Here is a 16,945-nt window from a genome sequence, read left to right as displayed (position 1 = left end):
AGTCTGTAAGCGTAGCCCACACTGAAGGAGGGGGAGAGATGCTACACCCCCTTAAGGGGGAGTGTCTCAGAGGGTTGTTTTATAGAACGCTGAATCAGATCCTGTCCCCCTCCACTGCTATTAAATAAGATGACATTTATTTCAGAGTTACTCTTTTGCCCACTTCTCTCAGCCTCCTCACAGCCGTTGCCTAGCCCCCTGTGCTCCAGCCATGGTGGCCCCCGCTGTACCGCAGACACACCAACCCTGGGCCCACCAGGAGGCTCTCCCCCAAACACCTGCTAAATGAATGAAGGTGTGAATCCTCATTCTACAGATGAGGAAACCGAGGCTTAGAAAGGTAAGTAACCTGCCAAGGTCACCGAGTTAGAAGGCTGCAGAGCTGAGATTCACACCCAGGCCTCTGCCTCAGAGCCTGAGGGTGTGAGCGCTTCCCCTTGCCCAGCCCAGGACGGGAACTCCTGGTGCAGAAGGCAGCTCCGTAGAGTAGAAAGAATCTCCCATTTCTTGGGGAGGGAAAACATGGACTCACTCTGAGCATCACAACTGTTGGTCCTGCAGAAGGAGAGGAGGCACTCTCGGCTGGTAGGGGGTATCCCGCTGTCCCGCACTGTGGGAACCTCTCTCTACCCACTTAGCCCCCGCGGAGGGGTGGAGGTATCCCCCAGCGGCACAGGTGGAAAAGGCCAGGCCTCCAGGGCCACGTGAGGGGCTCCAGCTGCGTCTGCCGCCAGCAGCTTCCTCGGAGGAGCCCCCAGGGGAAGGTTCGCTGCTGACCCGAGTCTTACCATCATCTGTTTCCACATAGAGGCGGAGTCCCAGGTCCTTGTTACGGTTCAAGAGCCAGCGGTCACTGGCTGCTGTCACGTCCAACACCAGCCAGCCCTCGTCCCCAGATCGGAGCGTCTGAAGATCCAAAAAGAACAAGTCAGACTCCCTGTGGACACGAAAGAACAATTAACCGAGGGCCGGCACAGCTGCCTTTGTGTTTCCAGTGCCCTCCTGGGGGACCATTAGTGGGGCATCTACCCCACCTGGCTCTGACCTGGGGGCCTTACATGTCTTTTCTCACTGCGTCTACCGTACAAAGGTGTTACTGTGCCCGTGTACAGCTGCGGAAACTGAGGCTCAGGAGCTTAGTGACCTGTCCATGGTCCCACAGCTAGGACAGTAGGATGGGGACTTGAATCCAGGACCGATGCTGGGCCTCTCCCCACAGTGACACGAGGCCTCGGGCCAACCATCTTTCTTCTCTGAGGGTAGGCTGCCCAGGAAGCTCCCCTTCTGTCCTCCGGGAAATATCCCCCCCGGCACCCAGGGCTGGGCCGGACCCTCCAACAGAGGCTTGAGCGGGCCCGTGAGGCGCAGGGCAGGCACCTGTTGGACTGCTCCAGGACCACCTCGAACATGCTGACGTGGAGGGTCCAGTTGAGCAGGTGGGTACTGGGCAGCTTGTAAATCCTGAACTCCGCGGCCATGACGGCCTCCCCCGCCGGGATCTGGGTCAGGTCAAAGCGGAACTCCTTCCACTGGAGCTCCTGGTGGCCCAGGGTGCGGTCCCGCTCCACTGCAAGACAAAGTGGGACTGGTGGTCACTTGGGGTTCCAGCTCGGGCTCCGGGGTGGGCAGGGCCAGGTGGGGTCTGGGGGCCTGGGCAGTCTGGGTGGGACCGCTCCCTCCTCGAGAACAGGCTTGTCCCAGCTCTGCCTCCTGGGTGCCGAGAAGGCTCCGGGAGCTGTGTCGTGAGGCGCCTGGCACGGCACCTGGCACACGGCGGTGCCACAAGGGCAGTGTCCATGTCTGGTCCGCAAGCCCCAAACCCAGCCTGCCCAGCTCAGCACCCTGCTGGGCTGGCTCTGGGACCCACAGATGGGGCACAGGACAGGTCCCTCCTCTGGGGAGATGGACATCAGACCCAAGGCAGAAAAGGGGCACGGTGGCAGCAGGGACATAGCTGAGTACACTTGAGCAGGATGGGGCTCCCGGAGTCAGCCGGTATGTGGATGGGAGTTGAGGGGAGAGAGGGCTTTGGAGCTGGGCCTTGAGGGGTGAGAGTGAATTTGCCACGACGTCAAGGGAGAAGGACGCTGCAGAGGCAGGGTCCAGCCTGAGCAAAGGCCTAGAGCCGAGGAACGACAGCACTGGCAGGGAAAACAACAGCCGCAAGACCCAGCAAAGGGTGAAAGGATGGCAGGACCCGTTTTGGAACAAGGGGAAGCAGGGAGGGGGCCGGAGGGAGACATGGAAAGAACCAGGAAGAGATGAGGCAGGATGACAGCTCCTGGAGATGCTGGGTCAAGTGCTGGGGAAGCTGGAGGGTCCCATGGCATGATCTGAGCAGGCTTCCCGGAGGAGGTGGCACCTGAACTGGCCTTGAAGGATGGGTCTGAGTCTTGGTAGGTGGATAAGATCGGGGAGAAGACATTCTAGGCAGAGGTCCTGCGCAGGTATGAGGTGCTGGGGACGCCCACCATCCTGCAATGTGCGGCTCAGGGCATAAGTCTGGCTGTGGCCTGACTGCGGAGAGCTGGAATTCTGGCCTCGGAGCGTGGGCTGTGCTCTGGCCAGTGGGGGGTCAGGGCTCTGGGCAGCAAGGGAGTGTGGTTTAAGGGTAGAGTGGAAGCTATTTGTGGAGGCGAGGGTAAAGCCCAGGCTGGAGGGGACCCAAGGCAGGCCAGTGGCAGGGCTGCTCTAACAGTCTGGGAGAGAGACCACAGGAGCAGAATAAACCCCATATTTCCTCAGCTGCCCGGAAATGCCCAGGACAGTATATTTAGAGCGTCTCACTTTAGCCTCCTGTCACTTTCAAACACTAAAAATCTGTATTTCCGCAAAGCAGGGGCGGGAGCCTCCCAGAGCCTTCCCCCAAAACCAACACTGAGATTTTAATTACACGTCTGTGAGTCTTTTTAAAAATTCTCTGACTACTGTACTCAGAGACCACAAGTCACCAGGCTGGTGGCAGAGGCGGATGGGGGAGCACTTCCTGTCCTTGCAGTGGAGACCTGGTCCGGTGATGGATGGGCTGTGCTGGGCGGGGCCAGTGGACACATGTTTGGGCAGGAGATGGGCGTTTCATCCCCTGACCAGGGAGGAGGGAAAATAGAGCCTCCATCATCTGACAGGGTGCTGGACCTGCAGCAAATGCCCACCTACAAGCCACACTGTTTCAGGGGCAGCATGACACAGGACGGATCTGGGTCCTCCCACAGAGGCAGGATGTGGAGGGCAGGGTTCTGGACCTTTGCCGAGTGATGCTCGCCATGAATATCACCACAAGAGTCCCCTCCTCCTTACACACTCACACACAGAGCTTTGGGGACAATTTCTGTGGATTTGGTAACTGCAGAGACCACCTCGGTTACATGGCTGTGTAAGCATCCCTGATCTGCAGGATGAAATAGGTCCAGGCTGTTGGCTGTCACAGGGTGTGGCCCCGAGAATAAGGAGGGGTCACTCAGCCACGCCCTGAGCCCGACCCCTCTCAAAGCATTCTTAAGTATATCTGACCCCAAGGCACAGTGGGTGACCCTTGGTGGGTCACTGGGAGCCTCTGTCTGCAGGCCTGACACTGACTCATGTTGGATCCAGGACTGAGGGAACAACCACAAACCTGCCAGCTCCTGCAGGCACCAAGCTCTGTGGCCTCCCTCCCTTGCTGACCTGGGGGCCCGCCAGTGCTGGGTCGAGCCCTCTTCACCTGGACTGACCTCAGCTCCAATCTGCTGTCCTGTGGGTTCGTGAAATCGATAACTGCCCCCACCAACCCCCCACCCCTGCCCAATAGTTCCAGCACAGGAAACTGCCTGTCCCAGTGTTCCAGGCAAGCATTAGAGGTGGGACATTTTTAGGAAAATGATTTTCATTGGAAATTGATAAAACTTCTGGGATGCATCATTAAACTGGACATTACTGTAGCTAGCCAAAGGAGACCACCCCATTTCTTTGCTGGAAGCACGTGAATGTACAGCTTTTCAGTAGTTGCTTCTGTGGATTAGGGGAAGATGTTTCTCAAAAGCTGGTGTTAAGAAACAGCATTTGTTGGGACCTGGATGTCCCCTATGGTAGTTCCTGGGCTGGCTGCCCCTGCTTTAGCCACTAAAACAGCATTGAGAAGGGTAGATGCTCTGACCTGCAGCTGGGGCTTCTGGTCCCAGCCCTGACCCTGTCAGCAATCAGGTACTTACCCTGGGTGGCCTCAGTCTGCTCATCTGGGAAGTGGGGATCCTAGGATCCTTTCCACATAAGGCTGGGAAAGGGCTTCAGAAAGGACAGGGATCATGGGATAGGAGGGATGGCCATTCCTTAGGAGGTGGGAGGGGTGTTGACCTCTAATTTCCTAACTTAACTGACATATCAAAGTAATAACATCCTGCCAGCTCCATCGGGAGTTTCATGTGTGAGACTCCAAAGCTATGGAAGAGAAAAGAGAGACATTCAGTTTTCTTCCTCTAAATAAAAGTATGAAATGAAAGATTATATAAAATAAAAATATATCAATGCATCTGAAAGGCATTTGAATGGCTTCAAATTGCCTTCTTTCCACCTGCCTGACCTTTGTGAAGACACTCGATCCTGTGGGCCTCGGAATCCACATCTGCAAAATGTTTGATACAGAGATGAAATTGAAATTAAAGTGTAAAAAGCCCTGTCTGCTACTGTGGCCGCACTTGGTATGGTCCAGCAAATGCTTCTAACCTATTTTTCAGGAGCATTTCCTTTTTGGTGCACATTCATGCCCAGCCTCCACCTTCCCCTATAACCAAAGTCTGGAATCTCCCAAACATGCCCAGGCCTGGAGAGGCAGCCCTTCAGCAATGCCAGTGGTACCAGCCACTGTGTTCCAGCTCGGGCACAATGCAAAAACTGACCCCTTCTTTATGAAAGTGCTGAAGATTCCAAAACATCAGAGCTCAAAGGACAGATCACTGCATACAGTCTCCTCTCACTTTTACGCACACGTGGAGACAGAGCCCAGGAGTCCTGGCTCCCATCTGGGCTCCTTTTCACTGCAGTGGCCCTCCACCGTCCAAGGCTACCAAACAGCATAAGCCCTCCACCTTGGAGTTGGCAGTTCCCTGCTTCCTGCCCCGCTGCTACTGTGGGATGCTCTGTAGAGGGAATTTAGGGGAAAGGCCAAGGTCTGCACAATGTGATTTCTTGGGTTTTCCTGGTAAAATTTGCTGCAGGTTGTGGAATTGGCAAGTTCATTCCCGGGTCCCCTGGCAGATTAAGACAGGCTGGGGGGTGCAGGGAAAGGGGTGCTCCCTGCCTGGCCTATGTTCTGGATCCTGGCCATCTAAGTCCTGCCAAGAATCCGCTCTCTGTGGTCGTCCTGGGGGGACTGCTGATGTTTGAAGCAAGAGGATAGTAAATTATTCCCCCTCTCTGCAGAATCTGGGGTAGGAATTCCTAATCTGGTGGGGGTGGGGGGGGTCCTATAAGTTCACCTTTGGGCACGTGGGAGAAGTGCCTGACTCTGCTGCCTTCTCATGCTCTGGAGGTCTTCTAGAACACTCACTTTTCCCTTCATTTTTCCCGGGCACATCTAGGAATACTAATTAATTTGTGTATGCAACACATTTGAAAGCAGTGCTTATTGAACACAAGTCAGTATTTAGGCACTGGGGAGACTGTGGCCCTGTGCCTGTGAAGTTTATGTGCAGGGGGGAAGTCAGGTAGGAAAGAGTGAACAAACAAAGTCATTGTATGTGATAAGCCGTGTGAAGGACACCAAGAGAGAGGTGGGATTGCGGATAATGCAGGGAGGGCGTGTGGGGTTACTTTATGTTTCTAACTTTATTTTGTAGTAATTTTAGATTATTTAGATTCAGAGAAAATTGTTGCAAGAAACTTCCCATATACTCTTTTTTTTTTTTTTTTTTTTGCGGTACGCGGGCCTCTCACTGTTGGGGCCTCTCCCGTCGCGGAGCACAGGCTCTGGACGCGCAGGCTCAGCGGCCATGGCTCACGGGCCCCGCCGCGTGTGGGATCTTCCCGGACCGGGGCACGAACACGCATCCCCTGCATCGGCAGGCGGACTCTCAACCACTGCGCCACGAGGGAAGCCCCCATATACTCTTTACCCAGCTTTCCCTAATGATAACCATCTTACATAACCAAAGCACAGCTTAATGACCAAAACCAGGAAATTGATATTGGTACGATATTATTAAGTACACTACAGACTTTTCTAGAATTTTGCCGGTTTTCCGACTTATGTCCTTTTTCTGTTCCAGGATTCAATCCTGGATCCCACATCACATTTCATTGTTAGGTCTCCCTGATGTGCTCTGACCTGTAACAAGTGCTAAGCCATTCCCTGTCTTTCATGCCCTTTCTTAGGAACAGCACTGGTCAGGTATTTTGTAGGCTGTCCCTCAATTTGGGTTTAGCTGATGTTTTCTCATTATTAGATTGAAGTTACAGATTTTGGAGAAATCCACCTTGGAATTTGTGTCCTCTTCTAAGCACGTCAAATTGGGTGATATAATGTCAATATGTATTATTACTAGTGATGGTAACTAATTCTTTGGTTAAGGTGGTATCTGCCAGGTATCTTCACTGTAATGTCATTATTTTTCTTTTGGAAATAATAAATATCTTTAGGGAGAGATTTTGAGATTTGCACGTATATTTCTCCTCAAACTTTTGCCCACTAATTTTAGCAATTATCACTGTAATATCTGCAATAGTGATTTTCTATTTCCTTCTTTCCCTCTACTTTTATTATTTATTATTTATATTTTTTTTTTGCGGTATGCGGGCCTCTCACCGCTGTGGCCTCTCCCGTCGCGGAGCACAGGCTCCGGATGCGCAGGCTCAGCAGCCATGGCTCACGGGCCCAGCCACTCCATGGCATGTGGGATCCTCCCGGACCGGGGCACGAACCTGTGTCCCCTGCGTCGGCAGGCGGACTCTCAACCACTGCGTCACCAGGGAAGCCCCTCCCTCTACTTTTATTAATTGGAATTCTTTTGAAAGGAAGACTTGCCCTTCTTCCCATAATTATTCTGTTATTTATTTATATCATTATGGGTTCACGGATATTTCATTTATTCTATGGGTTATAATCCAATACAATTGTTGCTCAGATTGTTCTAGCTTTGCCCATTGGGAGCATCTTTGTGTGGGCCCCTTGTCCCTTTGACATGCCCCCCTCCCCATCCTTTTTTTGAGTACTTCCTAATTGTCTGGCACCACCAGATGCTCCAGGCCCATCTTGTGATTCCCCATTCCCCACCGCTGACATCAGTAACTTCTCCAAGGAGCTCTGGTTCATTTCATTTACCATTTATAGAATGGGGATTTAAACACCAAGCTCTGAGCACAGGGAGTACTCATTAAAATAAAGTGTCATGCTTTTAGGCGCTCTCAGTGGACAGAGCTAGGAAATATATGTGTGTATACTAACCCATGCATAAACACACATCTGTATTTATTTCTATTTTTCTGGATATATCTATTTTAAAAATTGGAGTTATACCTTTAGTTCCAGTTCAGTGTGGGGTTACTTTATTTTTTTAAAATAAATTTATTTAATTTATTTATTTTTGGCTGCATTGTGTCTTCCTTGCTGCATGTGGGCTTTCTCTAGTTACAGTGAGTGGGGGCTACTCTTTGTTGTGGGGTGCGTGGGCTTCTCATTGTGGTGGCTTTTCTTGTTGCGGGGCACAGGCTCTAGGTGCATGGGCTTCAGTAGTTGTGGCATGTGGTCTCAGTAGATGTGGCTCACGGGCTTTAGAGCGCAGGCTCAGTAGTTGTGGCGCACGGGCTTAGCTGCTCTGTGGCATGTGGGATCTTCCTGGATCAGGGTTCAAACCCGTGTCCCCTGCATTGGCAGGTGGATTCCCAACCACTGTGCCACCAGGGAAGGCCCCAGTGTGGGCTTACTTTAGATGCGGTACTTTGGAGAAATCTTCCCAGAAAGACACTCTAAGACTGGATCAAGCACTCGTGCATTGCTGGCAGGAACGCAAAATGGCATAATCCCTATGAAGGGGAATCTGGCAATATCTAGCAAAATTATACATGTTTTGACCCAAACATCTCATTTCTAAGAAATTGCCCCAAAGACACACTCACAAAAATATAAAAAGATGTACATATAAGACTATTTGTTATGACCCAATTTTGTAACTTGTTACAGAAAAAGACTGGAAACAACCCAAATGTCTATCAACAGAAGATGGAATAAATGAACCATGGTACTTCTTCATGATGGGGTGCTAAACAGCTGTAAATTAGAACAAAGAGATCATCTATATTCTGCAATAAAGTGATCTCCAGGAGACAGTTTTTTAAAAGAGAACTAAGGTGAACAGTACAGATAATATACCTTTTATCTAAGAACAGGTCAAAATAAAAATATTATAAAAATGCATACACATCATAGGTTCGTATATATGTAATTGTATTTTTAAAACGGAGATAAACTACAAACTAATAAATTAATTAAAAAATAGTTGGAGGGCCTCCCTGGTGGCGCAGTGGTTAAGAGTCCGCCTGCCGATGCAGGGGATACGGGTTCGTGCCCCGGTCTGGGAGGATCCCATATGCCGCGGAGCGGCTGGGCCCGTGAGCCATGGCCGCTGGGCCTGCGCATCCGGAGCCTGTGCTCCTCAACGGGAGAGGCCACAACAGTGAGAGGCCTGCATACAGCAAAAAGAAAAAAAAAAAAAAAAAAAAAAAAAAAAAATAGTTGGAGTGGGTGAAATAGGTGAAGGGGATTAAGAGGTACAAATCTGCAGTTATTATAATAAATAAGTCATGGGGTGTAATATACAGCATAAAGAATATGGTAAATAATATTGTAATAACTTTGTATGGGGACAGATGGTTACTAGACTTACAGTGATCATTTCATAATGTGTGCAAATGTCAAATCACTATGTAGTATACTTGAAACATAATATTATATGTCCACTATATTTCAACTTAAAAAATGTAATTATCTTTTGCTGGAGGAAGAGAACAGAGACAGAGTGTAGGAGACAGGCATGGAAGCCAGGCCTCTCTGAATGTCCCTTGCTTTGTAAATTTTGTAAATATTTCACATAAGTATAAAACAAGAATAATTCAAAAAACAAAGAGTAATACCTAAGACTAAAATGCAGAATAAAGTAAATAAATGGTGGGTATATTGAGTTGGTGGCTTACCCACACAGTGAGGAATTATTTCAAGTTATTTTCAAACAGAGTAATTTGACTGTATATCCCTAGTGGGATAGCTTAAGGGCAAAATAAACTAAAAATAAATCTTAATTTTTCAGTAATCATATTGCTATGATGATGTTATTCTATACCTATTATACGTGTAGGATATAACATATTTATATATATAATATATATAAGTTATATATATATACTTGTAGGATAAAGTAAACGACTATCATATTAATGTTGTTAGGACCAAATTATTCAGTGCAAAAGAAAATAGAAATATAAAATATAAAAAAAAAGAATTTAAGTAAGTCTATAATCCTAAGCTTGAATTGGAAATATTAGTTTGAGGGATAGATTGGGAGTTTGGGATTGACATATACATATACTGCTATATTTAAAACAGATAACCAACAAGGACCAACTGTATAGCACAGGGAACTCTGCTCAATATTCTGTAATAATCTAAATGGGAAAAGAACTTGAAAAAGAATAGACACGTGTATGTATAACTGAATCACTTTGCTGTACACCTGACAATATTGTTAATCAACTATACTCCAATATAAAAAAAAATTAAAAAAAAGAAATATTGGGCTTCCCTGGTGGCGCAGTGGTTGAGAGTCTGCCTGCCGATGCAGGGGACACGGGTTCGTGTCCCGGTCTGGGAAGATCCCACATGCCGCGGAGCGGCTGGGCCTGTGAGCCATGGCCACTGAGCCTGCGCTCCGCAACGGGAGAGGCCACAACAGTGAGAGGCCCGCGTAGCGCAATAAAAAAAAAAAAAAAAAAAGAAATATTTGGGGACTTCCCTCATGGTCCAGTGGTTAAGAATCCGCCTTCAAATTCAGTGAACGCAGGTTTGATCCTTGGTTGGGGAACTAAGATCCCACATGCCGCGGGGCAACTAAGCTCGCTCGCACAACTACTGAGCGGGCCACAAAGAAAGAGGAGCCCGCACGCCACAGCAGAGGATCCCACATGCTGCAGTGAAGATCCCGCGTGGGGCAACTAAGACCCGACGCAGCCAAAAATAAAATAAATAAATATTTTTTTTAAAAAGAAGAAGAAATATTAGTTTGGGGAATTCCCTGGTGGTCCAGTGGTTAAGACTCCACACTTCCATTGCAGGGGGCACCAGTTTGATCCCTGATCAGGGAACTAAGATCCTGCATGCCACCCGGCGCAGCCAAAAAATAATAATTTTTTTAAAAAAGGAAATATTTGTTTGAACTCGTGACTTTTTTCTCTTAGAAAATACATATTCCCTAGCTCTGTCCACTGAAAAAGTCTAGAAATGGTGGCCAAGGAGGGACAGTGGGGAGCTCTAATGCCCCGAGTGTAGTCTTTTTTTTTTTGTGGTACGTGGGCCTCTCACTGTTGTGGCCTCTTCCGTTGCGGAGCACAGGCTCCGGACGCGCAGGCTCAGCGGCCATGGCTCACGGGTCCAGCCGCTCCGCGGCATGTGGGATCTTCCCGGACCGGGGCATGAACTCGTGTCGCCTGCATCGGCAGGCGGACTCTCAACCACTGCGCCACCAGGAAAGCCCCCGAGTGTAGTCTTAAATGATCAACTCCACCACAAGGCACCAGGGCTCTTAGAGAAATGACCCATTTCTGACCCAGGGCAGGAAACGCATAAGCACAGCCTGGAACATCTCATCCCAGAAGGCAAGGAAGCTCCCTGAACCTCCTAGGAGAAAGTTAAAAGTACTCTGAAGCTAACCTGAAGAGGCTTCATAAGAGCCATGGAAGGGACAATTTGAGCATCAGAGAGAACTGTAATAGATGGAAAAGTATCACGTATATTAACATCTATTAGGTCAGCAGCAGCAGCGTTGGTCATCTTTGGACAGAATTTCTCAAACTTGGCACTATTGACATTTTGGGCCAGATGATAATTCTTTCTTTGCTGTGGGTGACTGTACAGTGTATTGTAGACTATTTAGTAGCATCCCTGGCCTCTGCACACTGGATGCCGGTGGCACCACCTTCCCTTCCCCAGCTGTGACAACCAAAAATGTCTCCAGATATTGCCAAATGTCTCCTGGGAGACTGAGAACCACCGCCTTTGCAGAATGTTAGGAATCAATTCACTCTTCTAAACCCTGGCTAAATGAGGGAAATAAATAGTCAAGTCTGGAGGAGGAAGAAAAAGCAGTCACGTGAAGAGGTGGTGGAAGAGCCTTCCAGGCAGATGAAACCACAAATGCAAAGGCCCTGAATCTTTGAGAAACATCCAGGAGGTCCACAGGGCTGGGTTCTAGTGGTCCAGGGTCTAGGTGTCCAAGATGAGGCTGGAGTGACAAGCAAGGCCAGTTCATGTACAATAAATCCTACTTCTCAGCCTTCAAGAATTCATCACAGTGATTCAAAGAAGTTCTGTGACCTAGGAAGAATTTAATAAAGTTCAACTCTTGCTGATGCTATGACACTTCATGACCCTGTGAGGTGGGTTGGAAGCCACTTGTAGTTTCCTGAAGCCAACAGAGACTCTTGACATCCAGCTCCATTGAGATACCTGAGCGGTGAGGGATGGGCCCAGCACTGGGGACGCACAATGCCACTTCTGGTTCCACAGGTACCTTCTTTTCTACAAAGCTCTGCTTGGGGAAGCAGTCAGAGTGTTTACTTTCTTAACCCTTTATTGTGGCTCTAGGAAAATAAGCAGTTTCAGACCCTCGGCCTTCTCCTCCAGCCTCTGATAAAAAGGCCTCCAGATCCCACATTTGCAGGAAGAGCCTGCCGGGGGCAAGAGGCAGCCTCCACCATCACGGCCACCGTCCATGTTCTGCCTTCCCAGGTCTGAGGGCTGCACCCTCCACAAAGGCTAGATCTCCAGGTGTCACACCCTGTATCCGCCAGCCTGACACCAATAAAGGCTTGGGCTATTTTTGTGCCCTGGACCAAATTTAGAGTCACTGAGACAACCCAAATCTGTCTTGTTTCTGACTAAAATTTATCTTGTTTCAAAAGACACCCTCTTCTTCCAGTTCAGCATGCCTATTAAGAGAATGGAATCTGCTTCCCTGGTGGTCCAGTGGTTAAGACTACGTGCTTCCACTGCAGGGAGCTTGGGTTCGATTGCTGGTTGGGGAACTAAGATGCCACATGCTGCACGTCACAGCCAAAAAAAAAAAAAAGGAAACTTTGACAGCCACCTATGGACTGGACTGGGAGAAAATATTTGCAAATGATGGGACCAATAAGAGCTTAATTTCCAAAATTTATAAACAGCTCATACAATTCAATAACACACACAAAAAAACCCCCAACAAACAACCCAATCAAAAAATGGGCAGAATACCTAAATAGACATTTCTCCAAAGAAGACATATATCCAATAGACACATGAAAAGATAATCATCATCACTAATTATTAGAGAAATACAAATCAAAACTACAATGCAGTACCACCTCACACTGGTCAGAATGGACATCATTAAAAAGTCTACAAATAATAAATGCTGGAGAGGGTGTGGAGAAAAGGGAACCCTCGTGCACTGTTGGTGGGAATGTAAATTGGTGCAGCCACTGTGGAGAACGGTATGGAGGTTCCTTAAGAAACTAAAAATAGAACTACCATATGATCCAGCAATTCTCTTCCTACGCATATATCCAGACAAAACTATAATCTGAAAAGATACATGCACCCCTATATTCACAACAGCACTATTTACAATAGCCAAGACATGGAAACAACCTAAATGTCTATCAACAGATGAAAGGATACAGAACATGAGGTATATATATATAAAAAAGAACAAAATAATGCCATTACAGCAACATGGATGGACCTAAACATTATCATACTAAGCAAAGTAAGTCAGAAAGAGAAAGACAAATACCATATCACTTATACGTTGACTCTAAAATATGACACAAATGAACTTATCTATGAAACAGACTCACAGACATAGAGAATAGATTTGTGGTTGCCAAGGGGGCATGGGGGAGGGAAGGATTGGGAGTTCGGGATTAGCAGATGTAGACTATTATATACAGGATGGATAAACAGCAAGGTCCTACTGTATAGCACAGGGAACTATATTCAACATCTGTGATAAACTTTCATGGAAAAGAATATCAAAAAGAATATATATAACTGAATCACTTTGCTGTACAGCAGAAATTAACACAACACTGTAAATCAATTATACTTCAATAAAGTTTTTAGAAAGAGAGACAGAATGGCATCTTCTGACCTGACAGTCCTTCCTGCCCTCAAACCCTTCCCCAGCCCCTCAGGGCCCATGGGAGGGTCTTACGCTTGGCTCTGCTGTCCAGCCACCGCCCCTCACCCACACAGGCTGGCCCTGCCCATCCTCATGGCCTCCTGGGCCTTCTGGTGCAAACACCCTCCCCCTGGAGTCCCTCCTCGAAGCCGCTCTCTCCGGGGTTGCCCCATTCCGCCAAGTATAAAGGCTACTTTCTTCTCGGTCCAGCTGTGAAAGCCCCCTTGCTCGCCTCTGACCCCACACACATCAGCCTGCCGGTCTCTCCCTTTCCCTGTTCCGGGGGTCCCCGTCCCCGGTTCATCTGCCCTCTGGACGGTGACCAATTTGAGGACAGAGACTGAACAGTGTGGGGTGGAAACGGGAGGCCTCAGCAGTCTGCTCATCCAGCCCCTCATGTCCCGGGGGCCCAGAGAGGGGATGCCCGGCCCCTCATCCCAAGGGCTCCTGGTCCCCAGGACAGCGGCTCAGCATCCAGCAGCGCAGCCCCTGGGCTGGGGTGTCCTGCTGGTCTGGGAGTGGCTTCCGCGTCACCAAGGGTTTCCAACCCAAGCCACCCACGTTCTCACTTTACTGTGGGACTCGCCTCCGTTCACGGCCCGGACCCCGAGGTGGAGGACAGGCTCCCTCGGGGCCCCGGAGGCAGATGGGCTGGGCCCGTCTGGCTGGTCCTGCTGGTAACAAGGCCGAGGGGCCCCTCAGACCTAAGGAAACACCCGGGTCTCCACGGCCCGTGCGGGTCCCGAGTGAGCTGCAGAATCCATCACCTCCCGGTTCTGCCTCTTCAGGGCTTCCTCCCGCCCAGGAATCTCAGCGCTGCCCAGAGCAGGCCCCCCGCTTCACTGCTGGGGGTATTTTTAGTCAGTTCTCATTACTGACTTTTTCAAGAGCTGTTTCCATAAATGGCTCTGTGCTTATAATTACTGGTCCAGGCCTCGGCCGGCTTCAGAGCCCAAATTAAAAGGGAACAACCTGCCCACTGCACCACATCAAGCCCGCCAAGGCCAAAAATAGATCCAAGGAGATGTGAGCAAGAAGGATGCGGTTCCTCCAGTTCAAACCCAGGAAAGACCTGAACTGTGGGGCTTTCCAGAAAGACGTGGTCACGGTGACACATCCCCTCTCTCCCGTGGAGAATGGGTGCCCGTGAGGAGCGGCGGTTGTCCTCCCACCCTGTGCCTCAGCCCTGGAGGAGCCCCATTAGTGGGCAGAGAGGGTGGGGGACACATTCTTTTGTGGGAGCTGGAAAGGTCTTCGGGGCAACCCTGCATAGATGGGAAACTGAGGCCCAGGGGAGCAGGGACTTGCTGGGGGTCATGTGTCAGGTTAGGGGCCTGGATTAACCTGACATGTGAACTTTGCAGACTTGGAGCCCATGTAAAATGAGTGGCCCTGGACTACCTCTGGGTGGCAATTCTGAGATGGGAGGATGGTCACCTGTTCACAAGATTCTTTCATGAACAGGTGGCTAAGAGGTGGCCTGCTGAGGCCACTGTCCTCCAGGCAGGGTCCTGCAGGGACTCGGGTCCCAGGGGAGGGACAGGGTGTCTGCAAAGACGGGGAGGCTGGCCCTGCTTCTGTGCCACCCGCCCAGGCCCAGCCTCCTTCGCCTGGCTCTGGGCACTCCCTGCTTTCCCACTGCCTTCCTCTTTCCCTCAACTTTGCCAGGCTGCCCTGTGGCCATGCGGGGGCAGGGGGTACAGTCTGGGGGTTGCCATGAGACGCATATTTGGTCCCTGTTCTCAGGTTATTCATGGTTTCCTGGGGAGTAGCAGAAAGAGGGGTTAGATGTGCCCCCAGATCAGACAGGCAGAATCCTAAGGAATCCAGACGAGCAAGGCTGAGGGCTCTAATCATGGAAGGAGTCTGTCTCTTCGGGGGTGGAGCAGTAGGAGGAGTGAGACTTATGGAAAACCCTGCCCATTCCTTTTTTTTTTTTTTTTTTTTGCGGTACGCGGGCCTCTCACTGTTGTGGCCTCTACCGTTGCAGAGCACAGGCTCCGGACGCACAGGCTCAGCGGCCATGGCGCACGGGCCCAGCCGCTCCGCGGCATGTGGGATCTTCCCAGACCGGGGCACGAACCCGTGTCCCCTGCATCGGCAGGCGGACTCTCAACCACTGCGCCACCAGGGAAGCCCTGCCCATCCCTTTTAAAAGAAGAAATGGGGGCGAGTATATACTATGCAGAGGGTACAGTGTGAGCAAAGGCACGGAAGTAGGACGCAATATATCAGCTCCCATTTATTATTCTCCTACCGTGTGGCAGGCATGAGGCTGGCCTGACTGCATGTTTCACTTAGTCCTACACAACCCTGGGAGGTAGCCCTTATGAACCTTGTTTTAAAGGTGAGGAAATGAGGTGCAGAGACTTTAAAAGGAAACTGTGTGATGTCGCACAGCTCCCCAGTGGCAGAGTCAGGATGAAAATCCAGGTTTAATATATCCACAGAGGAATGTGTACAAGCACGTCCAGATAGCTTTATGAACAACCAAAAATTGGAAACAACCCAAATGTTCCTTAATAAGAATGGTTTGCAAGGCAAACAACTCATTTATATGAGAACAACATACATAACAAAAGCATGGATGAATTTCAAGAAAATATGTTGTGTGAAAGACTAGACCCAGAGTAGGTACTGTATGATTCCATTCACACGAAGTTCAAGAACAGATCAAAGGAATGTTTTGTGATAGAAATCAGAAAGTGGCTGCCTAAGGAGATTGGCTGGTAGAAATAGGGTTCCCAGGGGCACTCGTGTTATATGTTCCTCTGTGGTCTGAATTTTGTACAATGAGCATGCATTATTTGTAAACCCCAAAGCAATAAAGACACTTTAAAAACAGGATTCTCAGTTTACAACACACATTCAACACAGTCACATTCAGCAGCATGTACTGCACCTAACGATGGCCCCTGGACTCGGGGAGAGGCCACTTCGGTGTAGGACAAGAGCAGAAGATGTGCAGGCAGGGAATTGACCAGCTGTGTGGCCTTGGGAAAACCACCTAGCTTCTCTGAGCCTCACTGTCCTCTTATTAAACAAAGATGTGACAGTAAATGTGAGATGAAATGAAAGGACAGACATGGAGGTTCTGGGCATGTGGTCATCCCTGGGTGTCATCTCACACAATCCCTGAACAGCCCCTAGGGTGGGTACTGTGAGTATCTCCATTTTACAGAGGAGAAGACTGAGGTTCCTAGAGGTGGACTGAAAATCCAGATCACACTGAGAGCAGTGGGTGGAGTCAAGATGCAAATTCTGTTGAGTCCCAGGTCAGAACCCCCAGCCCAGTCCTGCCTGCCCTCCCACTGTCCATCCGCTCCCGGTTTCCAGAGAGAGGCGTCACTGTCTAGACCACGTGACAATCACCTTGTGGCTGATGTACTGTTATCTGTCTCTCTCTCCCACTGGAAGGTCAGCTCCACAAGGGGGGACTTAGTTTCATTCCCTGTTATATTCCAGGAACTAGAATGGAGCCTGGCACAGAGCAGGTACTACATGACAATTTGTGGAGTGAATTCAGGAAAATATGCAAGAATTGCCTA

At 49.5% G+C, this 16,945-nt stretch overlaps 1 protein-coding gene across 1 annotated transcript in view; it reads right to left on the bottom strand.

Annotated features, from left to right (window-relative positions):
• Positions 1-16,945, bottom strand: part of LOC132483810 (bone morphogenetic protein 8B-like) — a 31,943-nt gene that overhangs the window by 11,096 nt on the left and 3,902 nt on the right. Inside the window, exons 2-3 of the mRNA XM_060089565.1 lie at positions 1,378-1,567; positions 789-937 (exon numbers count right to left, since the gene is read on the bottom strand). Coding sequence (XP_059945548.1) covers positions 789-937; positions 1,378-1,567 — 339 coding nt within the window. The remainder of the gene's footprint in view (positions 1-788; positions 938-1,377; positions 1,568-16,945) is intronic.

This window comes from Mesoplodon densirostris, chromosome 2 (genome assembly GCF_025265405.1).
Source record: "Mesoplodon densirostris isolate mMesDen1 chromosome 2, mMesDen1 primary haplotype, whole genome shotgun sequence".
Lineage (NCBI taxonomy): Eukaryota > Metazoa > Chordata > Mammalia > Artiodactyla > Ziphiidae > Mesoplodon > Mesoplodon densirostris.
The sequence above is the reverse complement of the archived record's forward strand: the minus strand, read 5'-3'. Positions and strand labels throughout refer to the sequence as shown.